Raw genomic sequence first — 26,596 nt, forward strand, 5'->3', positions numbered from 1 at the left:
TACGGAGTAATACTGTTTTGCTTAAAGGGTTCAAAGATTTCGTTCATCATTTCTTGAAATACAGTCGGTGCATTTGATAACCCAAAGGGCCAGCGTAAATATTCATAATGTCCTTGACTAGTAACTAATGCTGTGTATTTATGTGTAATATTTAAGGGTGAATTTCAGGGTAAAGCATTAATAAATAAAAATACATACTACAATTAGATAGATACACACTGGGGTGGGCTGAAAAAAAAGTTTTCGGATATAAGAATTCTAATAGCGCGGAAAAGTGGCGCATAGGCACGCTAATAACGGGACAAATAATAAAAAAATTCCTGATTATATTCATCAGATCGCGCAAAGGGCTCATAGTTTTAGAAAAAGTAAAAAAAAAACATTTGTTCAAAAATCTGTAAAAAATATTCAAATATTTTTAATCAAATTCTAATAGCGTGGAAAAGTTGGGGAATGGTACGCCAATAACCAGAAAAATACCTTAATTATTGCTGGTTATATTCTTCAGATCGCGCATAAGGGTTAAACTTTAGAAAAAAGTCAAAAATCTGTTGATTTCATAACATGTATTTATATATTTATATATTTAGACAAACCTTGCAGCTCTTCGCTCATTTCAGCAATAACCATTTGCTGAAATGACCCAGAACTCACCAGCGCGGAGGTGGCTGCAAATCGAGTTCCACCCACACCCTACCCAACCATCCAACCAATTTGGGCGCGTGGGGATCTAACTTATGGGATTTGCCTTGAAATTTTGTTTAGTTTCAAAAATTGGCATCATAGCCCTAGATTTCAAAGTAGCTCTTATATACCCATCTCTGTTGTGATGTCCGCACACTTTGCCTGCTGCTTCCGTCACTAGCTTGACGAATCTCTCAACAGCTTGAGTGTGACATGGGTATTTTAAAAACTAAAAGTCTGGTATATTTTCGTCCGTTATGAGAGATGAAATTATCTCTGTTGTCATCTTCTCCATTAAAGGAGGTGGTGTAAATATACATGTATTCCAATCTATCAATTCGATATAGTCCGTAGCATTAAAATTTAGTATAGGAACCTTAAATGTTCTAACACTTTATGTCGTCATCTTCTGATTCTTAGATTTAAGCACCCTCCTGTAACCTAATTCTCGGATGTGTCGTCTCTCATCTGTTACCATTGCCAACAGCATGTTCTCTGGATGATAGAAGTACGCATTTCTAGCGATGACAGGATCGATAATATTTTTAATGTTGTCTGGAAAATTCCTTGTAGTTTCCAAGGCTTTAAATATGTGTTTGAGCCCGTATTTCACTGAATGATATTGTTTTATATCAAACCATATTTATGTCATAATATAATCCACTAGTGTCTTTAACTCTCTTGAAGGACTTGTTTGGGAGATTTATAGTCTTAAAACACGGTTAGCACATGTTAACCAACGGGAGTGACTGATTGGCCCAGGATCTTTTACAGCAAGTTCTGGTTCACAGTGTCCGGTCTGGATTGCTTTTACCATGTCCAAAAGGTACAACTGGTCTTTACTCAGATCTTTTTTTGTAATATTGACACTTTCTCATTGGATTGGTATAACAGGTTGTTTCTCACAAGCACGCAGCTGTTTTCCAATGATCCCAGAAAATGATGTAGGTCCCGCTGTTTGACCATCCAAGTATTCAAATAAGTGTCTGAAGGGCAATTCATTGAAGTGTAGTAAACAAATAAACCACTGCACTGGACGCTTAAGCTCGACTTCAATGGAATATATGACGCCACTTTTCCAACCGGTATTTATAACCGTGCCATCACATCCGATTGCTTCTACTGAAGTTATATCAAAATTATTATCATTTAAATTTTTTAAAATAGATTTGGCTATTTCAACTCCTGTACCGTCATTTGGCGTTATGTGGCCAATGAACTGGCTACCTGGTTCACTAATTATTAAAATGTGTTCCTCTTTTAAAGTTCTTCGATACATTTTGTTTCCTACCTTTTCTTGCACAATAGTTTCATATTTTCTACCATCAAAGTAAATTCCATTTAGCAGTCTTGACTGATTTGCTTCTTCTTTCACAGTTTGGCGAGATTTCTGCTTTTCTCTTCTTATCTTATTTTTGTCGATAACTTTGGACATGTTCAAATCTGATACAATCCCTAGATCATTTAGAACACCAGAAGCTATAGCAGCTGTAGCTCTGTCAGACACACCATATATATCGCTTAATAAGGCAGCAGACGGCAATTTACAACGCATTTGAGAGGTTGACGTTCCTGGCTGCGATAAATTGGTTTCACTGTTTCTTTCTTTAGGTGGCTTTCGAGTAGATCCTGTTTTATTTTTGTCAATATCAGTATCAGGGTAGGATTCTGAAGTTGTTACTTCTTTCAACGTACGCTGTTTCCTTCTTTCGTCTTTTAACTGTATATTTAAAGTTTCTTTTCTATCCAAATTAGCAATATATCTTAATCTAGATGTACGCTGGTCAAGTAGAAACCTTTTTTCAATATTTGGGATCCTCTTTATTTTTTCACAAATACAGTCAATAGCTATGGGACAATCACACAAGTTTGCAGTTTTTCCACATACACAAGTAAATGTCATAGGACACTTGCAGGCTGCAATATCGAACATTTTAGAATTTGCTTTAGCTACAAAAGCCTCAACGCGTTTCTTATATATTTTCTTTTTATGGTCCCGGTTGTAAGATTTCCTTAATCGATAATATTCATCATGGTATGAGTTGATCATTTGCACAATTCGTGTGTGAGTAACCACTGGCATTGACGCTTTACTGTATTGCGAGGAGCAATATTGTTACTCTAATTGAGAAGCAACAGCATCTGCTATAGGAGAAAATGGCACTTTTTTCTTAGAATTTTGTGATATAGTCATTTTATACCTCTCTTCAAAGCAACACAATAGAACGTCCTTGAATGTTGGCAGCATTGCGCCACTCAGTTCTTTCGGTAATCCAAATAACGGGCAAAGATGAGATTTTCTTGTAACAATTATACTTTGCTGACCCACCATTGTAATATTACACAAAGTAGATCTGTATTATAATACCTGTAAGATCTGTGGTTAACGCACACAAACACGCACAAGCACGCTCAGTCGATCACTCTTATAACAATCACTAGCACAGTACACAACTAACTGACTTGCAGCGCAGTATCCGATAGACTGGCGCACCAAGGTCCAGACAAAATGCAATGGCGTGCAGGCTATTTATACCCATAGTTTAAGCTCTTTGCGTGATCTAAAGAATATAACCATGAATATTTTATGTATTTTTCTGGTTATTGGCGTACCATTCCCCAACTTGTCCACGCTATTAGAATTTGATTAACAATATATGAATATTTTTTACAGATTTTTAAACAAATGGTTTTTTTTTACTTTTTCTAAAACTTTGATCCCTTTGCGCGATCTGATGAATATAAGCAGGAATTTTTTTATTATTTTTCCCGTTATTAGCGTGCCTATGCGCCACTTTTCCGCGCTATTAGAATTCTTATATCCAAAAATTTTTTTTCAGCCCACCCTAATACACACCAAAAAAATGAATAGTTCAAATAAAATCTTGTTTTTGATTTCCTGAAAAGTTTGCGATTTCAGGATTAGGGCAGTAACGAAGTCGGAGTGCGATATATGATTTTGTAAAAAAATGTCGCCTACTCTACTTTTCCTTGCAAAGGACGTTATGTTTATTATTAGTTATTTTTCAAGCCTAATACATCATAAAGTAATGCAATATAAATTATATTCGAATTTCAAGCTAATCTTTACTTTGCTACTTATCTTTTTTTGCTTATAGAAAAGAGTGGCTGCAACCTTTCGGAGTTTTTGGGAGATTTGGTGGATATGAGCCTGCTTAGAAGTCCGGTTTTCTTGGTATTGGCCTTTGCTTCGGTATTCGCTATGATATCTTTTTATATACCATTTGTATACTTAGTAGAACTAGCTAAGTCAAAGGTAAGCTATATTTTGTACCTACTAAACTTCGGTAGCATTTTTCGTCAATATGAAAATTTATAGTAAAGCAATCTAACAAACCTTGGACCGTATAATATATTTTAACCCTTTCAGTCATGAGTTTTTGTTTGCAAAGATAAAAATTTAAAACTTGGAGGTTGAGGTATATGATTTTTTTTAATATTGCCGATAAAAACAATTTTTTGTTGAAAAAAATTAATGTTTGTTGAAACGACCATGGTGACTCAAGAGTCACGCATGTAAAAGAAATACCCAAAAAGTGTAAAATTTGATGTTCGTTTAAACGAACATGGTGACTGAAAGGGCTAAGTTTTGTGAATATGTGTTTTTTAGATCATTAAGAATACCACTCTACGTCTACGAGTTATATTTGTCTATGTATTTCGCGACTTTTTTGTTATCCTTTAAAAACAAGGAACCACGCAAGGAACAACACGCTATTTAATATTGACAACATGCAGATTGAAAATGTGGAAAACTTCACGTACCTTGGAAGTGTCATAACAGAAAGCGGAGGTACAGAAAACGATATTTGTATGAGGATACGAAAAGCTCAATAAGCATTCAGCATGCTTAACCCTGTTTGGAGGTCTGGGGAATATACTACAAGGACAAAGATCCGAATATTCCATCAAATGTTATATCTGTTCTACTCTATGGATGTGAAACCTGGAAAGTGACAAAATCCCTTACAGACAAATTGCAGGTTTTTGTTAACAAATGTCTACGAAGAATTGTGCGTATTTTCTGACCAAACACCATCAGAAACGAAGATCTGCTACACCTGACCCAACAAAATAGAGTAGAAAATGAAATAAAATCCAGAAAGTGGGGGTGGATAGGTCACACACTCCGAAAAAATAGTTCCAGTATTGCAAAAACTGCCCTAGAGTGGAATCCCCAAGGAAAAAGAAAAAGAGGTCGCCCAGCATAAACTTGGAGAAGATCCATCATGGACGAGATAAGAAGTCAAGGAAAGTTTTGAAATGAGGTGAAGGCCCTAGCGCAAAATACAACCCGATGGCGCGTTTTCACTGAAGCTCTATGCTCCACTTAGGAGTTCAAGAAGATTATATATATATATATATATATATATATATATATATATATATATATATATATATATATATATATATATGTTGAGGATATATATATATATATATATATATATATATATATATATATATATATATCAAATAATTAATTCCATCCACAGAAACAGAATTTATTTCATTAAACTAAACCGGACATGTTTTTATTCATGTTCATTTATTTAAAATACAAGTAGAAATCGTTTTTTCTATGGAGCGTTTCACGTTTAGAATAGAACATTGCTGATATAGCTCTAAGTATTTCTTATGAGCGATAGCAGCGCGGCGATGCCGCGCCGTACTGACTAGAATGAATCGTGTATCGGCAGTCGAATATCCACCCATACGCGAGAGGTTTGACAATACTGATCTCCGTAAAAGTAAAGTTATATTCTTAACTTAAAAGAAAGATTAGTGAAAATTATTAGCACCAATCAATATTTTTATACAATATTCAACATCAATACGCCAATGCCAATTATCTATATGGTTTTTTACTACAAAAACACGCTTAGGTCATTCAAGATTTCTGACATCGGAGCGTTGCCAATACATTAGAATAGGACTTTTCATCAAGGCCAAGTTCCTCGTACAGTGAAAAGTAAAGCATAATTACTTTTCAAGATATTTTTCTTTGTTTGTGTTTACCGTACAAATAATATCTATAATTCTCGATTGTAATTAATGATGTAGTTATAGTATTATAGTTACTCGAGCGCGTCAGATTATCACATGGGGAAAAACCTTGTACCCTGCAAATGTACCCTTAGCATAATATATTGGATCTTGGTTAAGGGGGTCCGAAAAACAAATGTATCCTTAGAAAAACTCGAAGTCGTCAGATTAAGATAAGGTAAGTTAAGTACATGCTGAACAGTGTAGGTATATTTTAAAAATTTGACGATTTGACGGTTCGTAAGGAAATGGGTGAGTCAAAAAATTTAACAAGAAAAAAGCTAATATTCCGAGAAATAAACGTCAGATCGAAAAATTAAAAAATACGTGATCAATATATTTGAAAAATCTATGGAATGATATCAAACACGACCCACACGGAGAAGGGTAGGGGTAAATTTAAAATTTTAAATAGGAACCCAGCGATATTTCGCGAAAAGAGCTTCAGAACGAAAAACTGCAAAATAGACGTATTCAATATTTTTCAAAAATCTATCGAATAACACCAAACACGACCCCCCATGGAGGTGGGGTGGGGGTTATTTTAAAATTTAAATAGAAACCTGCATTGATAGATTGCGCAATAATCAGAAAAAACTATTATTGGAAATGGAAAATTAGATTAAAAAATGGAGTCCCCACTTACGATTTACGACCTAATCTTCACAACCCAAATAGGTCCCCATAACGTTCGAGTAACTGCAAATTGAGCATACTTTCCTCCCCTACTGTACAATCAATAAAATAGGTAATTTAATATTTTATGTCCAAAAATGACAAATGCATAATATACTGAATAGTATTTTTAATACTAATAAAACATTGTATCATAGGTGTAGGTTTTCTTTAAAGACAATCGTAATAAAAGTCCGTTTGATGTTTAACAGTTTTAATTAATAAAATAGATGACTAAATTATTGTTACTATTAAATTAACGAAATGTAAAAGTGTAAAAGTGTAAGCGACCAAAATCTTACGTGTTCTTATTCTTACAAAAGGGAAATGTATTTATAGAATAATTTGCGTCTAATCAATATAATACCCGTCTTAATTCGTCTTTGTCTAAGTATCTCCTAAGAACGCGTCTGGTTGTCGCTGTGATGTTATATCGACTGAATGTATCCGTCCTCTTTCCCTACGCTAAAACAAACCGTCTTAGGCTAATCTCCTTTTTCCTGTGAAACAACCCAATTAAAATTGGTTCAAAGCATATACCGACATCTTCCAATAACCCAATAATACAAAAATTAAAAGTAGTCCGCTACCGTCGCCGTAATCCCCAATTCGTTCCACCCATCTGTGCCAACGTAGGTACATATGTGTGAGACTCTATCCCGTTCGCATCTAAACATTCCGTATATATATTTGGACCATAGGAGTTTTCTATTGGTTCGTTGCAGCACGCGGTAATATTTTAACCAATAGACGGCGAGGTTCCAGATGCATATACGGAATGTCAGTCGGTCCCAAATTCATATACGGAATGTTAAATATCGTACACCGAAAAAGATAAGTTTTTTTAGAGTCTTTTAAAAGGAGATTGATTTTAAAATACTTGTTACTGTATTATTAAATAAAAATAAAACAATTATAGTATTTCGAATGTTATTTGGTGCGAAATTCATATGCGGAATGTTAATTATTCGTAGACCAAAAAATGGGGCTTTTTATTAATCAGTTAAAGGAGACTGATTTTAGAATACCTATTTTATTAATGTATTATTAAAGAAAAATAAAACAATGATTAGGTACCTATTTGGTGCGAAATTCATAAATGGTAGGGTATAGATTTGAGAGACATATTTCTTTATTTGACTAAGGTTTCGCCTTACGATTACGAATTTACGAATTTCGCCGGTTACGAATATTTAGCCGTAGAACAAAAAGACGATTTTTATTAAACCCAGTTAAAATGAGACTGGTTTTTAATAGGTAGTATATTATGCAACGAGCATTTAATAATGGTCATTATGAAGAGAGTATAAAGGATACGAAACGAGTTTCGTATACAGTACGAGCGTCATAATGATAATTAAATGCAAGTTGTATACACGATTTTTTTCTATGATCATTCACAAAAAAAAAATATATTCAAATTTATTAATTTTGTAACGCAAACAAATTAAGTAGTTTGTCAGTCTGACAGTTTGTTTACATATTGAGAACTGTCAAAGCGTATGTATTTGACCCGCCATTGGTTACTGCGCGTGTGCCACCTTTATCGCGAATGTCATATCGCGATTCTATAGGGCTTTTCATTCACAGTCAGTTGTTTCGAGCTTCTGTCATATGTCGTAAAATCCGTGTATATTTATTATATTACAAAGATTATAAAACATATGACAGAAGCTCGAAACAAATGACAATCGATGAAGAGCCCTATTAGTTAAAAATCTCTATCTTAATGGAAATCTGTATCATAATAAAGTTCATTATGATACAGGTAGTGACATCATAATTGATATATAGGGCTTTTCATCGATTGTCATTTGTTTCGAGCTTCTGTCATGTGTCACATAATATTAATATATCTACGTCATACGTTTTTGTTTTGTATTATTGTATATACCAATAACGTATGTCGTACATATTAATATTATGTGACACATGACAGAAACTCGAAACAAATGACTGTGAATGAAACACGTGCAAGTCATTAAAAATTCTGAGAAAGCGAAACCTTAGTCAAATAAAGAAATATGTCTCTCAAATCTATACCCACCCATTTATGAATTTCGCACCAAATAGGTACCTAATCATTGTTTTATTTTTCTTTAATAATACATTAATAAAATAGGTATTCTAAAATCAGTCTCCTTTAACTGATTAATAAAAAGTCCCATTTTTTGGTCTACGAATAATTAACATTCCGCATATGAATTTCGCAACACATAACATTCGAAATACTATAATTGTTTTATTTTTATAATAGAGTAACAAGTATTTTAAAATCAATCTCCTTTTAAAATACTCTAAAAAAACTTATCTTTTTCGGTGTACGATATTTAACATTCCGTATATGAATTTGGGACCGACTGACATTCCGTATATGCATCTGGAACCTCGCCGTCTATTGGTTAAAATATTATCGCGTGCTGCAACGAACCAATAGAAAACTCCTATGGTCCAAATACATATACGGAATGTTTAGATGCATCCCGTTCTCGTACTAATAATTAAGAAATATTATATACAGGGTATCTTAAAAATTAAGATAAAATATTTACAATCCTACATAGGTATAACAAGAGATTGTTTATAAATAAATAAAGGTTTTATAAAAATTATAAAATAGTATAGGTACCACCTTGCACACTCCATAAAGACACGGTTCGTTATTTCTTTTAGTACAGGTATCATAATAATAATCGAATTAAAAAAAAATCATTTATTACTAATACACCTTATTCTTCATATCTGTATTTTTATTTTATTAACTATACTTTAATAATTGATGGATTCGACCGTTACCTGATCAAAATACTTTTTAGCTAACAATAAACCACTGAAAACTTTTGTTTTCAATATTGCCATAAAAATGTATTAAAAATTAATAACACTACATTGGGAACCACTACTCCAGAAAGGCACTCAGTCGAAACAGATGTAGTGACATTAATTTTTAATAAATTTTCTGGAAATATTTAAATAAAAGTTTTCAGTGTTTTATTGTTAGAACTATACTTTATTTTTGATGTGAAAACTTCTTTAGGGACTTTGTGCGATTTTTGGATAGGGGAAAAGCATTGAATTCGCGACCGTCATCTCGACTGTCATCGCGACCGTCATCGCGACCGTCATCGCGACCGTCATTGCGACCGTCATCGCTTATGCTATATATATATATATATATATATATATATATATATATATATATATATATATATATATATATATATATATATATATATATATATACATATATATATATATATATATATATATATATATATATATATATATATACATATATATATATATATATATATATATATATATATATTATGTGTTGTATATATAAACAAGAATAAAAAAACCGCTAAATGCCGTAAAAATTAGTGGCTCATACAATATTCCGGCTACAAAAGATCTGATATGAATATTACGTGGCGCGAAAATGTATTTTCATTTATTTTAAAAGATTTTTCCATAATATTTACTAAATTTGAAGTAAAAGGCGCCACAAAAGAGTAACTTTGATACAGTTTGAATTTTGAAACTCTTTTGTGGCGCGTTTTCTTCAAATTTAGCCAACATTATGGAAAAATCTTTTAAAATAAAACTAGAATTGTGTTTTGCATCAAAATGAAAATACATTTTCGCGCCACGTAATATTCATATCAGATCTTTTGTAGCTGGAATATTGTATGCGCCAGTCATTTTTACGGCGTTTAGCGGTTTTTTTTTATTCTTGTTTCAGGAGTTTTTCAAAGTTATTTATAAATATAATGTATGAAGTTAAATGCAGTGTTTTTAGATTACACGTTAATCTTTATAAATGGTCGCCTTTGTCGCATTATCTCCCAAATGATCTAGAATCTAGTGTCTATCGAATGTACACTAGATTTTTTTTTATTCGAAATAGATTAAAAAAAAATATTGGGATGGCCGGTAAATGAACTCGGATTGCCCGTTGCCAGATCAACATTTAGCGTCGTAACCACTGCAACTACATAAACCATTTAGGGAATAATCGTTAATTGGATTATACTTTTGTAGCTTAATAACTTCTAAACGGCTTAACTGATTTTGATGACTAAACATGAGTTTGAAACGTATTGATAAGTAGTATCTGAGAAATCTAAGGCCAAGTATGATAACTGAAGCTATTACAGGAATTATTGAGCTTGAAAAACCGTTTATCGCTCAGTTATTGGCGCAATTCGTAGGTTGAAATTTTAAGTAATTGTCGAAAAACCAAAATTTTCAAAGTTTAGTTTTTCAGTTTTTCGGCTATACTGAGCCGTGTGTATGTCTGTTCCTGGCGGTTTAGACAATAATTGTTCTGGGCGGCCCCCAAAAATATGCCGTTTTATACCTACCAAGTCCTATAGCTGGCTTATGGGCAGTCAAAAGTCACAAACTACACCGGTCCTGAATCGGCCTCGATCCCCTGTTCAAACACAGAAAAAAATTCAGATCCGTTTAAGTTTTCCACATGCATACATACATACATACATACATACATATCCACAAACATTTTCTCTTTTTTAAATAAAAATTGAGTCATATTTCTGAGCTCGGTACCTTTTGAATGGTACAACCGATTTTCAAAATTAGACATGCATTAGAAAGGTAATGATCAGTACTATCGGAAGCCGCAAAGGTCGGAGTTAAATTATCGAAGTTTTTGGGAGTTTTGGGGACGAAAACGGAAAACAGACCCTAACTAGGAAGGGTCGTAAAATCCACATCCGTGGACCAAAATGGATGATTGGCATATGAATGGGTGAGTCTTTTGCTCTTTTCCTGAACTTTAAGATGGGAGTTGGTCCAATTTTCAATTCCGTCAGATTTAGAAAATAGAAAATTTCGTGTATATATAGTGTCGCGTGTAGGGGAGTGTGGATGTGCGCCACTGGCGAGAACTGCCCTTCTGTGGTAATTGTGCAGAGGTATTTAAATTTACAATAAATATAAAACCTATTTTAGGATGGGGAAAAAGGATTGATTTCGCGACAATAATCGCGATCGTCGCTGCTACGGCGAAATAAATTTTGTACATGTATAGGTATATTATAATATAAATTGTATAGGAGTATTTAAATTTAAAATAAATGTAAAACCTATTTTAGGATGGGGAAAAAAGATTTATTTCGAGACAGTCATAGCGACCGTCATCTCTGCGGCGAAATAAATTTTTGTAAGTATCTATATTATGCGGAATGGGACGTTTCGATGCCGCCGGTTCATCGCCGGTCGTTTCGATGCCGCCGGTTCATCGCCAGTCCATTTCATCGCCGTCATATCTCGCATTTCCTAGAATTCCTAATTAATACTAAAAATAACTAATAATTGTAACTGTCGAAAATTCGGAAATATATCAGATAGCGATTAATTGACGCGATGAATCGGCCGGCATCGGCATCGAACTGGCGGCATCGAAACGGCGGCGATGAAACGTCCTAGATCCTATATTATGTGTATATACAGAGAGAGTCTGTAAAGTGGAATAAATTCAATATCTCAAATACTAATTGTTTTTTTGGAAAATGCTCAGACCCGTCGATTAGTATTTCAAATTGTCCTTTTTGACATTCAATAATAATGTATACAGGGTGTCCCAATTTAGAGATATGACGTCATCGTCGATTTTCTTAAATGGCAACACTGTCATTTTGATAGCTAGTTTGATAGGGTTTGTAAAGTTATACATAACTGCAAAATATCAAATTTTTATTCTCTACCATTTACAAGATAATATAAAATAACAAAGTTATATCTGTAATTTGGAATATATTCAATAATTAAAATACTAACTGTTTTTTTGAAAAATTCTCAGACCCGTCGATTATTATATCAAATTGTCCTTTTTGACATATAATAATAATGTATACAGGGTGTCCCAATTTAGAGATATGACGTCATCGTTGATTTTCTTAAATGGCAACACTGTCATTTTGATAGCTATTTTGATAGGGTGTGTAAAGTTACACACAACTGCAAAATTTCAAATTTGTATTCTCTACCATTTAGATGATAATAAAAAATAACAAAGTTATGAAAAAGAAGTAATCAACTAATAATTGAATTTAATTATTTCAATAAATTAAGCATAAACTCATAATGTTGCCCTCAATTATTGTCAAATTGTCAATGGGCAAAGTTATGAGCATTTTCTTAATTGAAATAAATAAATTCAATTATTATTTGATTACTTTTTGTTCTTCATAACTTTGTTATTTTTTATTATCTTGTAAATGGTAGGGAATAAAAATTTGAAATTTTTCAGATGTGTATAACTTTACACACGCTATCAAAATAGCTATCAAAATGATAGTGTTGCCATTTAAGAAAATCAACGATGACGTCATATCTCTAAATTGGGACACCCTGTATACATTATTATTATATGTCAAAAATGACAATTTGATATACTAATCGACGGGTCTGAGCATTTTTCAAAAAAACAGTTAGTATTTTAATTATTGAATATATTCCAAATTACAGATATAACTTTGTTATTTTCTCTTATCTTGTAAATGGTAGAGAATAAAAATTTGATATTTTGCAGTTATGTATAACTTTACAAACCCTATCAAATTAGCTATCAAAATGACAGTGTTGCCATTTAAGAAAATCGACGATGACGTCATATCTGTAAATTGGGACACCCTGTATACATTTTTATTGAATGTCAAAAAGGACAATTTGAAATACTAATCGACGGGTCTGAGCATTTTCCAAAAAAACAATTAGTATTTGAGATATTGAATTTATTCCACTTTACAGACTCTCTCTGTATACATAAATTGTATATAATTAATTGTATATAATTGTACATAATAGAAGTATTTAAATTTAAAATAATTGTAAAACCTATTTTTGGAAGGGGGAAAAAGATTTATTTCGCCACCATCATCACGACCGTCATCTCTTCGGCGAAATAAATTTTGTACTTATATTATTATAATGTACGTATAATAATAGTAATATTATTGAAGTGAAAACTACTTTAAGGACGTTGTGGACTTTTTAGATGGGGAAAAAGTATTGAATTAGCGCCCGCCATCGCCTTGGCGAAATAAATTTTTGAAGTGAAAAGTTTCTTAGGGACGTTGTGCACTTTTTTGACGGGGAAAAAGTATTAAATTAGCGACCGTCATTGCTTCGACAAAATAAATTTTTAAAGTGAAAACTTCTTTAGGGACGTTCTGTTGAATTAGCGACTGTCAACGCTTCGGCGAAATACATTTTTGAAGTGAAAACTTCTGTAGAAACGTTGTGCCCTTTTTAGATCGGGAAAAATATTGAATTAGCGACCGTTATCCCGACCGTCATTGATTCGACGAAATAAATTTTAGAAGTGAAAACTTCTTTAGGGACGTTGTGCACTTTTTAGATGGGGAAAAATTATTAAATTAGCGACTGTCGTCGCGACCGTCATTGCTTTGCTGTCATCGCGACCGTCATTGCTTTGACGAAATCAATTTTTGAAGCTAAAATTTTTTAGGGACTTTATACACTTTTTAGGTGGGAAAAAATGTTGAATTAGTGACCATCATCACTTCGGCGAAATAAATTTTTGAAACGAAAACTTCTTTAGGGACGTTGTGCACTTTTTGGATGGGGAAGAAGTATTGAATTAGCGACCGTTATCGCGACCGTCATCGCGACCGTCACTGCTTCGACGAAATAAATTTTTTGAGGCGAAAACTTTTTTAGAGACGTTATACACTTTTTAGATGGGAAAAAAGTGTTGAATTAGTGACAGTCATCGCTTCGGCGAAATAAATTTTTGACATGAAAACTTCTTTAGGGACGCTGTGCTCTTCTGATTTCTTTAGAACGTTCGCAACGCGTATATAATATAGCACTTCTTTTTGGATGAGGAAAAAGCATTGAGCTCGTAATTTATATACTATAAGGAGTTTTTACTTCTGTCGGCACTCCCATGAATGCTTTAAATTTTTTTTTATTTTTTAGTGTTAGGTTAGGTTAATAATAGAAATAATAATAAAGTACCCGTGAACACATAATTTAGATAAAGATAAATAAATATAAAGTCGTTCTAAACAATCTCGTGCTATACCTACAATATTTTGCTCATATTGAATACTATTCAGTAGGTACATGTATCTGTCATGTTCAGCCTTAAAATATTAACTGATCTATTTTATTGATTATACACCAGGATAATATTGTTATTAATTAATATATTTCGGAAAATAATGAAAACTAATTGACATCATTAATTAGAATAAAGGATTATAGATATTATTTGTACAGTAACCAAGAACAAAGGAATATATCTTTGACAAGTAATGATGCCTAGCTTCTCACTCTACCAGAAACGTGCTCATGATGAAAAGTTATATTCTGTTTTGGCAATGCTCTAACGTCAGAAATCTTGAAAGATGTAGGTAAGCCTCGGTAAGCCTATTTTTGTAGTAAAAAACTATACTTTTAGGTATCACCGACGATGTTCTGATAAAACCGAAAACGTTTTAAAAAATTTGGTAATCTTTTGGTAACTTTTCAATATTAATTTAATATACTAATTATACAAGACGTTTTACATATCCTTGTATGTCAATCTATTTATCTCCTTTTGTCATCTCCAAAATAATTTAATATTTTAGGGAATCGAAGAATCTCAGGGATCCATATTAATTTCCATAATTGGAGTAACTAATATTGTTAGTCGTTTAGCTGTTGGTTACCTAGCAGATTTCCCAGCTGTAAATAACTTTCTAGTTAATAACTGCTGCCTTATGTTAGCAGCCGTTTCTACAGCAGCAATGCCATTATTTTCTAGCTTCACTGCTTTGGCATTTTTGTCTGTATTATTCGGCGTAGGCATCGGTAAGTAGACTATGTTTTAATGTAAATACACTTAAACGAACTAATAAAGCAGAATGTGAAATCATACTAATAGCATAGCTTAACTATCATCATGTCTACTACATAATAGCATAGCCCAACAAAAGAAATTCTGTCTTGCTACCGAGAAGAAAAAACAACTGATTTTGATTAATTTAACAGTGTTGATTCCGAAACTACAATGCTTTTCGTTGTAGCAGATCTAATTCGAAATATTTTATAACATACTCATGAAATTAAATATTGTTATATTTCTGTATATTCCACTATTATAATTGCAACATATTTTTCGAAAATCATAATAAATTCTAACCAGGACGCCGTCCATATGGACAAGGTCGTGCGGCGCACGACGGCGCCAAGGCGTTAAAGGCGTCCTTTGACTCGGGAAAGTTAAATAAATATCCAATTCAAAACTAAATATTTTTTGAAGCAAAAAAAACATTGCAAAATATAACTTAGTCCACTCATTCCCAAACATTACTATTTCGTTACGTATATTATTAACTATAGCTACCAATTTCTGTAGCTTCAGCCGTTCTAGCTAAGCGTTTATTTGAAAAACAACACTTGTCCATTTTTCGAAAATTCGGCTTTATGTATTGTTCTTATAGAATAGTAGTTTATTTCTCTAGTTCACACATTTGGTTCACATTGCATAGAAAATTTTGATAGTTTTAGAAAAACAACAGATGTCCATGCGGTTTTTTGTAAAAACAATACTTGTCCCATCCTAGTCAACGGTAGTTGTAAATGTGAATGATCTTATCCTTAAATTTATCAGTTGTGTGCATTCTTTGATAGTAATAATGTAATGTTTGTTTCTTTTGTATTAGAAATAGTTCAGCATAACAGAAACTATATGTACATGTACAACACAATACCTCTCTATTTTCGAATATATTTTGGTAAGTTTGTACAATTATTTTGATATCAACATTCCTTCCAATGAATATCTTAATAAAAGTAAGATTTGAAATAAATTAAAGCTGGGCAGTTTTACTTGATTTTCCAAAATTTTCATTTTTGGACAAGTGTTGTGTTTCAAATAAACGCTTCACTTACTTAAGATCTAGAATGGATCAGGAACGGCTAGAAAATCTTACTATTATTTCTACAGAATCTGAGTTTTTAAAGGACCTGAATAATGAAAACCTAATTAATGAATTTGTCAAAGGTAAAGCAAGAAAAGTTCAATTTCTATAAGAAATATCCGTTGGTTTTCATCATAATAAGTACATTTGTTTAAAAAATCGCAATACAAATATGTTTCATTTTTTGATCTTCAATCTTTTTTTATAATTTTAAGTAATGCTGTATAACTTTAACAGAGTTTTTATTCTGATATGTTTTATTATGTAACATAGTTTTAAAAAATTATTTTTAACAACTACTACACTACTAGAAACAACAGAGATTAAAATACTTCGACGAATATCAGGCAAAATTCTGTTGGATAGTGAGAGAAGCGAAAACATAAGACGATTATGCAATGTAGAAGACATAAAATGGATGGGTGACAAAACGGAAACAGGAGTGGAACGAACACATTAGTAGAATGGCAGAGGATAGGATAGTACGAATAGCACGAGATAAGTCACCAAATTGACGAAGAATTATTGGCAGACCAAGAAAAAATGGTGCGATAATCTAAACAATTTAGGAGGCAAATATTGAAGAATAAACATGCTTTAAAATCTCCATACAAGAAGGAAGAAGAATATATTATTTTTATAACAGTACTGTGTACTTATTATTCCCTTAAAAAAAATCTGGGTAGACGTAGAAAAATTTCATAGTTTTCCACGTTGAAATGTGAAGGAGTGATTGATATTTCTACCCTGGTAATTTTGATAAAGGCGTTTATCAATATTTTGCACGACGGCGCCGAAGTTACTTGGCGCGTCCCTGATTCTAACAAGAATGCAATGTAATGACAATGACATATTAAATTGTACTTCTTGGAAATGTCCTGAACGCCTTACTCAGGACGAGCTGATTGATCTTAAGTATTAGAGATTTAAATCTTCCAAAATAACCTTCCAAATTGCTGCCTACAGACGAAAGGCAAATAATCTTCATCTGGGCACCAAAGTTACATACCACGGTATGAGACAAAAATATCTTATGCAATTTTTTTTTCTCAGTAAGATGTTATATTTTTTGTAATAATCGTAAAGGACTGCTATAAAAATGGGTGCATCAGAGTATACACTAAATCAATGGCGATTGTTTCTGTTTATCGACAAGTTGAAGATTAATCAAGAGCAGGGCCCCCGCTACCATATGTGGTAGCATAAAAAAACAAAAATTAATTTTAAAATAAAAGTTGAGAAATTAAATAGGATTAGATATAAATACCTACACACGAAATTTTACTAGTATATCATCCAGTTACTGCCGATTCACATTTGCGAGAACATGTCGGAAGTCAGGCATTTTAATTTATTTTGTTATGATTTTATTCTGTTTTTTCATGTTGATATTTTAGTCTAAAAATAATCGTCCATTTACTCGCGGTTTTTGGTGTGAATTTTAAAGAACCGCTTATATTGACATGGAATTTTTCATATATGTACATAGCTACAACAAAAGGAGTGATATTGTGCCGATGTGTGCTTTTGTCCCGGGAGTAAAAGGGGTATTCTCAGGGGAATATGCCCGAGAATACCTGCGGGTATTCTCGGGGATGAAAAAACATACGTTCAAAATAAGTCCGGAATTGGATAAACTAACTAATTCTCAGCAACTTTTGTTCTATAGAGATTTTCACTAAGTCAACACTTTCCGAGTTATTTACGAGTGAATATGTTCATTTTCCAACAAAAACCCCATAGACGATTTTTCGAAAATAACTCAAAAACTAATTATTTTATCGAAAAATATACTCTTAGCAAAAATATAGCTTACAAAAAAGTGAAAAGAATAATTTATATATGAAGGCTGCAAACCTAGTAGAAGCAGAGTTGTAGCTAATGAAAAGTAGGTTCTTATTCGTCAAATTCCAAATCTAATATTTAGACGTGAAATAACCAAAAAATTAAGCAGATTTCGGTAAAAACTCATTACAACTTCTTTAAAGTGTTTACAAACTTTATTTTTGTTTAAAAAAAATTCTAGCAACAAGAACATGCAACAAGCAACCTTTTTTGGTAAAGAAAAATCGTAAAGATCACCTACTAGTTAGCATTCCAATTGAAATTAATCGTTACCGCTTTAGCATTTACTTTTATAATATGTATTATTTATATGATCTCTAAGTTTCATCGGTTTAAAGGGCTCATTTTTGAAAAAATTTGGAAAAAAAGGTAAAATTTTTTTTAATCTTAAAAAAATTGCTTTTTTTTTCCTAATAACTTAAACATTATTATTGATAATAAAAAATCTCAAGCAGTAAAAAAATGTAGGTTTTGCTTTTCTGAATATTTGGGATTTATTGTTTTCCTATAAGACAAAAGATATAGCTGTTTAAAGTTTGCATATACTCGTGATTAGTGACTCGTTCAAGCCCTTTAAAGTACAGCCTTTTCAAAAATAAGCACTTTAAGCTGATGAAACTTAAGATCATATAAACCATACATAACTAAAATAACTTGTGGTTAATCAGTAACGATTAATTTCATTTGGGATGCTAATTAGGGGGTGATTTTCACGATTTTTTTTACCAAAAAAAGGTAAAACATTATTTTGAGCGTAACTTACTTTTGATGTTAAAAAACCAAAAATATAGCTTCTTTTAAACATTTTAAAAAAGTTATAATGAGTTTTCCTTGATAGATGCTTGATTTTTTGGTTATTTCACGTTGAAATATTCGATTTGGAATTTAACGAATAAGAACTTCCCTTTCATTAGCTGCAACTCTGCTTCTGAGTCTGCAGATTTCATATATATAGGAACTTCACACATTTTTTCACTTTTTTATAAGCTATATTTTTTAGTTAAAATACTTTTCCAGTTATTTGCGAAAATCCTTCTAAAAACGTGTTTTTTTATGAAAATGAACATATTTATTAGCAAATAACTTGAATAGTATTGAAAAGTATTGACTTAGTAAAAAGAACTTTATAGTTGTTTAAAATTAGTCATTTTATCCAATTCCGGACTTTTTTGAGCGTCTGTTTTTTCACTCCCGAGAAGGGGTAAAACTCATATTCAGGACAAAAGCACACATCGGCACAATATCACTTTTTTCTTTGACATGTTAGCTATGTGTATGCCAAATGTCATGTCGATCCAAGCGGTTCTTAAAATTCGGAGGTTTTACAATATTTTATCTTGAGTGAATGGACTATAAATATGACTTCTAAAGTTCAATTTTTTGTTTTATTTCAAGCACCTACCTACCTTCAAAAAATAAATAAAAAACATGATCTAAAATGCCTTAAGGGGCGCCAAAATACTTTTTTGCACACAGGCGTTAGTAACCCTTACGGGGGCCCTGATCAAGAGCAATATACGAATGAATTTGAAATCCGGAAGGGTATTCGCGAAGGCTGCATTTGCATACTCTCTCCGATGCTTTCTAATTTATATGTGGAAAATATATTCACGGAAGCATTAGAAGGGACCGAATTAGGCACTAAGGTGAACAGCATACCAATTAGCAAGCTACGATATGCGGACGAAACAGTGATTATAACCGACAATTTGGAAGATCAGCAGTTATTATTAGATACGGTGAATAGTATAGGTAACAACTATGGCCTCAAGATCAATATTTTAAAAACGAAATATATAGTCATTAGCAGAAACCCTTCAGAAGACCCGATAATATGCATAGGTGACGATCATATAAAATGCGTGAAAACTTTTAAGTACCTTGGCACCAAAATCAATGACCAATGGGGTGAATCAATGACTCGAATACAAATGGCAAGACAAGATTTTATGAAATTCAGACCGCTCCCATGTAATCAAAACCTAAAATTCGAAATACGCTACAGAATGGTCAAGTGCTACATATGGTTCATCTTCCTTTATGGCATAAAAGCGTGGACTTTGGAAAGAACAATAATTAACAAACTTAAAGCATTTGAAACGTAGGCATTGAGAAGAATGATGCGCATACCATGGGTGGACATAATTCGAAACGATGACGTACTTAAAAGATCCTACGTGTAAAAAAATATTTGGATCAGTTAAGAAAGGCAAGATTAGTTACCTTGGGCACATATTAAGAGTTCCCATAACCCTCTGTGTTCAAGAGCCATGACCTCACCCTAAAAACAAAAATAAGGATCCTTGAATGCTACGTGTACTTAGTGCTTCTATACGGAGTAGAAACGTGGACATCGAAGGCAGAAACTCTATCGAAACTTTAGGCTTTTGAGTTAGGGTTAAACAGAAGGATCCTGACAATTCTGGACAGATAAAGTCATCAATAAAGAAGTACATACTACGACGGATGAACACAACCGCAGATTTAGTCAACATCGTGAAGGGCCGTAAGCTGCAGTACTTGAGACATATAATGAGACATCAAGGCAGATACGAGCTACTCCAATGCATTTACGAGGTAAAATTGAAGAAAAAAGGGCCCCAAGATGAAGAAGAATATCCTGGCTTGCTAACCTGAGAGCATGGTATAGAAAGGCCTCAACAAACTATTCCGTATAGCAACCAACACAGTCATCATAGCGAGAATGTTCGCCAACGTTCGGAACAGACAGGCACCCTAAGAAGAAGAATCCTACAAGGGAAGATCGAAGGTAGGAGAGGAGTTGGCTGCAAACAACTATTCTGTTTAAGGAATATTAAGGAATGGACAGAAATATACAACACAGGCGAGCTGTATCGCGCCGCCAAGAACAGAACCTTAGTAATGAGTAAATCACTTCGGTGTATGACATGTTAAGAAAAAGAAACGAAGTTTAAACTGTGTCCAACATCCGTAGGTGATCTGTGTTGATTTCAAGATGGTGAATTTTCTTCTAGGACAGCTTCTTCTAGGACTTCTTTAATACTAGCGTTTTAATACCAGCGCCTTAACACAGCGAAAAAAAGGACAGCAAGGTGACCATACAAAATATCCTTGTTTCTTACGTCTTTAGGGTAGTAGAGCTAAGGACCAACACTGAATTATAACAAAATAGTTTAGTTTAAGTACAGCACGACCAGATTCACTTTGTATTTGAAATTTGGATGCGCACTCTTGTTGACGTTCGGTTCTTCCATATTTTCTGAATTTTATTTTGGTAGCGTTCAGGTCTTTTACTTGACCAGACGTTACCAAAATAAAATTTAAAAAAATTTTAAACAACCAAACGTCAACACCAGTTTGCATTCAAATCTCAAATACAAAGTGAAACTGGTTGTGCTGTACAAGCTTACGTTCTTAACGAAGCATTGGTTGAACGAGAGGAAATACTGTTACTTCCGTTGTATATATTAAAATAGGGCTAATGAAACAATTTGGCTTTAGAACCGAATGGCCTATGTCTGAATACCTCTTCACCAAATTCCTTGCACTTAGTACAGACAAATTGAAAGCCGGAATATGTTATGTACTTCAGATAAGATAACTAATAAAAGATTAGCATCTTATAGAATCGTTTATTTAAATTGAGATTAATGCATGGTGCTTTTTTGGCTATAGTTGTGCAACATAAAACATATTATAGGCAGGTGGCAGGCACTCCCGAAACGGCGAGGGACTGACTAAAGTGTGGTAAATGGCTAATTTTGGTTATACTTTATGTTTTTGATGGTGCTGAAAACGAAAATGAGGTTTATTTTTAAAGATAAATTTTCTTTTATTTAGTTTAATTTCTTTTTCTATCGTGCACAACAAATTTTACAATACTACCTAGCTAAAACATGATTTTAAACAAACACATAATACAATAATTATGAGTGAGCTAATAACCGGCAAAATAATTCAAAAGATGGAAAACATAATACGTTGTGAAATAAAAACAGATGATTGAAAATTATCAGTAAAACCTATAAATTTACATTATATTAATAGTTTTCCACCTTTAGACGTATAGGAGGAGTTTGACTAAAATACGTCTAATGGTGGGAAATTATTAATGTAATGTAAATGTATAGGTTTCTATTGATAATTTATCACCTCTACTAGTTTCATATGTTTTTGTTTCACAACGTATCAAGTTTTCGGTATTTTGCGTTATTTTACCAGTTATTAGCGCACTCATCACTGTATAAGAATATAAATAAGTCCTACATCAAAAATAAACAATAAGTCACATGCGCTATGGATAAAGATATGACCTGACTCGAGTATATTGTTCTAAGATACTTTTCTTGTAACATTTTAATATAGTTTACTACTTTTATTGGAAATTAACCACAATTTTAGTGTATTTAGTCCTGTCGCCAGGGGGGGTACAACGGCCTCCTTAATTCAGATGGACTTACCCAAGTTTTTTTATGTATTTTGACCCGCAGAACACGAATTTTTGGGTAACAGTTGATCCGGATGTCGATAAGATTGTTATAAACAAAGAGCTTGAGGAATTACATAACAGCGATTTTTCGCAAAACAAAACATTTTTTTTGTATTTTTTGGGCGATTCTCAGCAAAAAATGGTCTTGCAAGTTTTTTCGTAGGATGCATAGTTTTCGAGATAAACGCGGTTGAACTTTCAAAAAATCGAAAAAGTGCAATTTTTGAACCCGAATAACTTTTGATTAAAAAACAAAATAGCAATTCTGCTTACTGCATTTGAAAGTTCGAGTTAAATTCTTGTTTTGATCAGTTTTGATTGTTTGCATTACTAAAAATTAAGTTTTTATTTGTTAAACAAAGCCATAAACACATAGTGTTTCCCGTACCCAATGCATGCGTTTTAATGTACGTAATCTACGTAGAAATTGTCTGTATGCGTGCCTACTCGTTTTATTTCAAATGAGAAATGCATTGAAAACATCATTCAATCACTATGTGTTTATAGCTTTGTTTAACAATAAAAAAGTTATTTTTTAGCAATGATAGTAATCAAAACCGATATAATTTGACTTGAACTTTCAAATGCGGGAAGCAGAATTGCTATTTTATTTTTCAATCAAAGGGTATTCGGGTTCAAAAATTGCAATTTTTCGATTTTCTGAAAGTTCAAAAAATACAAAAAATGTTTTGTTTTGCGAAAAATCGCTGTTATGTGATTCCTCGAGTTCTTTGTTTATAACAATCTTATCGACATCCGGATCGACTGTTACCCAAAAAATTCGTGTTCTACGGGTCAAAATACATAAAAAAACTTAGGTAAGTAAATCTGAATTAAGGAGGTCGTTGTACCCCCACTGGCGACAGGACTAATTGATGTATGATTATTTATGGTAGAGGAGCCCAAGCGGGGATTTTTGCAGAAACTCGAGCGCGTCAGATTATCATAATATGCGGAGAACCCTGGTACCCTGTAGATGTACCTCTACCATATATTGGCTCTAAACACAAGGGAGTTCGTTAAGACGGGGCCGAAAAAAAATCTATCCTTAGAAACACTCGAAATCGTCAGATTAAGATAAGGTAAGTTAAGTACATGCAAAACAGTGTATATTTCAAAACTCTGACGATTTGGGCGAGGCGTAAGGAAATGGGTGAGTCACAAAGTTTCACAAGAAAAAAGCAAATATTTCGCGAAATGAACGATAGATCTAGAAACTAAAAAATACGTGCTTAATATTTGTTAAAAATCTATCGAATGATACCAAACACGACTGCCCACGGAAGTGGGGTGGGGGGTTACTTTAAGATTTTAAATAGGAGCCCCCATTTTTTATTGCAGATTCGGATTCCTTACGTAAAAATTGGTTAACTATTATTTGAAATATCTTTTCGAATTATGGATAGATGGCGCTGTAATCGGAAAAATCGATTGTTGGAAATGGAAAATTAAATTAAAAATGGAAAAGTCCTCACTAAAATGGAAAACTTTACGTAACTTTTTTTTGTTTTAGAACCTAGTCTTCACAACCCAATAGGTCCCCAAAGCGCTCGAGTGACTGCACATTTAGCATACTTTCCTCCCCTACTATTAGACATTTAGATTTGCACTTATTTTAATAATTAAATTAAACTGAAAATCGAAACTTAAAAATAAACATATTTTAATCTAAAATTTCCAATAAAAATAATAAATTAATTATCTAACTAAAATTGTATTCAAATTATAATAACATTAGATCACCTTACTAAGTGCTCTTTTCTTTTCGTATTAACACGTTGACGGACAGTGCGTAAAATGTATAAGCAAGTGTTGTGACACTATATGAATTGTGCAAATTAGAATAGGGAAATTACTGAACTTCTTTTAGCGCTTATAGTTTATGGAAACAATAAGATTATTAACATTTTTTGTAAACATGTGGATGACGACCATGGGTGTCGTGTTACACTTCATATGCATCTGTAGATGTAATGTGACAAAAGATCTACCGATTTTTTGTCCCAATTCGTTATTTTAAAAAATGACGTCTATAGACTTTGTGTCACATTACATCAATGGAAATTAGACGTATATAGACGTTCTGTCCGTCAACGTGTTAAGGTATGCTTAGAATAAAAATAGATCAACTAATTTCGTCTTGCACGCACTATTTCATTACCTTTTTTTTATTTTAGCTGGTTACATCTCGTTAACTTCTATCATTCTAGTGGAATTTTTGGGACTGGATAAACTGACAAACGCTTTTGGTCTAATGATACTCTTCAGAGGAGCAGCCGCATTGTTTGGTACCCCACTAGCTGGTACGATATATGACTTGACAAAGTCTTACACTATACCTTTCTTCGTGTGTGCAGCGGGATTCGGGATTGCATCAATTATTAGCATGAGTACTCCTTGTTTTAATAAAAAGGTTAAAGAAGTAGACGGTGAAGTATTAGCTCCAATGAATGTCACCGAAGAAAAAGATCAGAATATAGTGTAATTTTTATTAAACTGCTTTTATTACAGTATTTATATTTTTGTTCCAAAAAGTAACAATAACAATACATCAACGGAAGACTAATGACGTGTGATTTTTAATAAAATATTTATTAATTGTGCTTATATATTTAATCCCACCTGAGCCTACCTAATTTGATTATAGTTTAAATGATACCTACCTAATGTTGTTCTGAAGCTATTTCCTTGTGGCATTTTTATAATCAACTATTTATAATGGGAAATAAGCCACAATTTTACCAAAAAAAATATTTATTAACGTTTCGAAGCCCAAATCGGGTTTCGTTGTCAAAATACAAAATACTATTAAAATAAAACAAACATGTTGTTGCTAAGTAAAAAAATTCTTCTAATAATTTATTTATTCTGACTCATTTACATATATTGGCAATTCAGACGTAAATTATACATTTTAAAGTAGAAGACTTTAAAATGATATCGCCAATATTTATGAGTTGCGTTCCTGGGACGACTTTACTAAAAGATAGTTCATTCGATTACATGAAATCAATCCCAACTCAAGAATATCCGTAGCAAAAAATCAAAGAAGCGGCTCTAATTATGCTAAATGAAACCAATTGTGTCGCAAATTCCTCGGTAGAATGCAGTAGGATGTGGTTAGTGGTTACCCATACTGAAAGAGGAAGTCAATAGAAAGAAAATACCACGATTAGTAAGTTAATAATATATCGAGTTAGTATAAATTTTATATTTTAGTATTACTTATTGCATATCTATGTAATATTAATATTATTTATAATTTAAACATATTAAAGTCAAATTTGGTATTAGTTTTTTGAAGGTAGATTAAATGTAAGATCAAATATTCTCCTTTTCATGAACATTTTTCAGTGCGTCACAAATTATAGAAAAAAAGGTAAGTCCGTGATAATACACATTTATGACATTTATTCTAACGTGACATTTTAGTTAAATCTGACAATTGTCAAATTTTATTTTCAATTTGGAATAAAACCAAATCAATTGTGTCTATTGCATTTATAAAATGGTATTTTCTTTCATTTGTATAGTCTTATAAATTGTACAGATTATATTGATAATAGTATTATTTTATTTCATAAATAATTCTTTTTTTATTATGGCGCCATCTATCGACAACTAGAATAATCACCAAACTAGAATAATTACCAAAGTATTTACAGACGTGCCTTTTTTTCTGTCACATACAATTTAATGCGTCAGAGAGAAATCGAAAAACTGTGACGCACTGAAAGATGATCATGAGAAAAAGAATACTTACGATATCGGGATAGTATCACGAGGTTTTTTCCTGGTTTTCCCTCGTGATTTACTATGGAATCTCTAACGCGAGAATTTTACTGTCATCGTTGCATTTGGTTGTCTTTTTAAAGACAGATCACATGCTATGATT

At 32.6% G+C, this 26,596-nt stretch overlaps 1 protein-coding gene across 2 annotated transcripts in view; it reads left to right on the plus strand.

The window, feature by feature from the left end:
* Positions 1 to 25,304, plus strand: part of LOC114337892 (monocarboxylate transporter 14) — a 200,519-nt gene extending 175,215 nt beyond the window's left edge. For both annotated transcript variants that reach the window (XM_050656776.1, XM_050656777.1), the window contains exons 5-7: positions 3,804 to 3,961; positions 15,051 to 15,273; positions 24,879 to 25,304. In XM_050656776.1, coding sequence (XP_050512733.1) covers positions 3,804 to 3,961; positions 15,051 to 15,273; positions 24,879 to 25,186 — 689 coding nt within the window. In that variant the 3' untranslated portion in view covers positions 25,187 to 25,304. The remainder of the gene's footprint in view (positions 1 to 3,803; positions 3,962 to 15,050; positions 15,274 to 24,878) is intronic.
* The last annotated feature ends 1,292 nt before the right edge of the window (positions 25,305 to 26,596 follow it).

This window comes from Diabrotica virgifera, chromosome 7 (assembly GCF_917563875.1).
Source record: "Diabrotica virgifera virgifera chromosome 7, PGI_DIABVI_V3a".
Lineage (NCBI taxonomy): Eukaryota > Metazoa > Arthropoda > Insecta > Coleoptera > Chrysomelidae > Diabrotica > Diabrotica virgifera.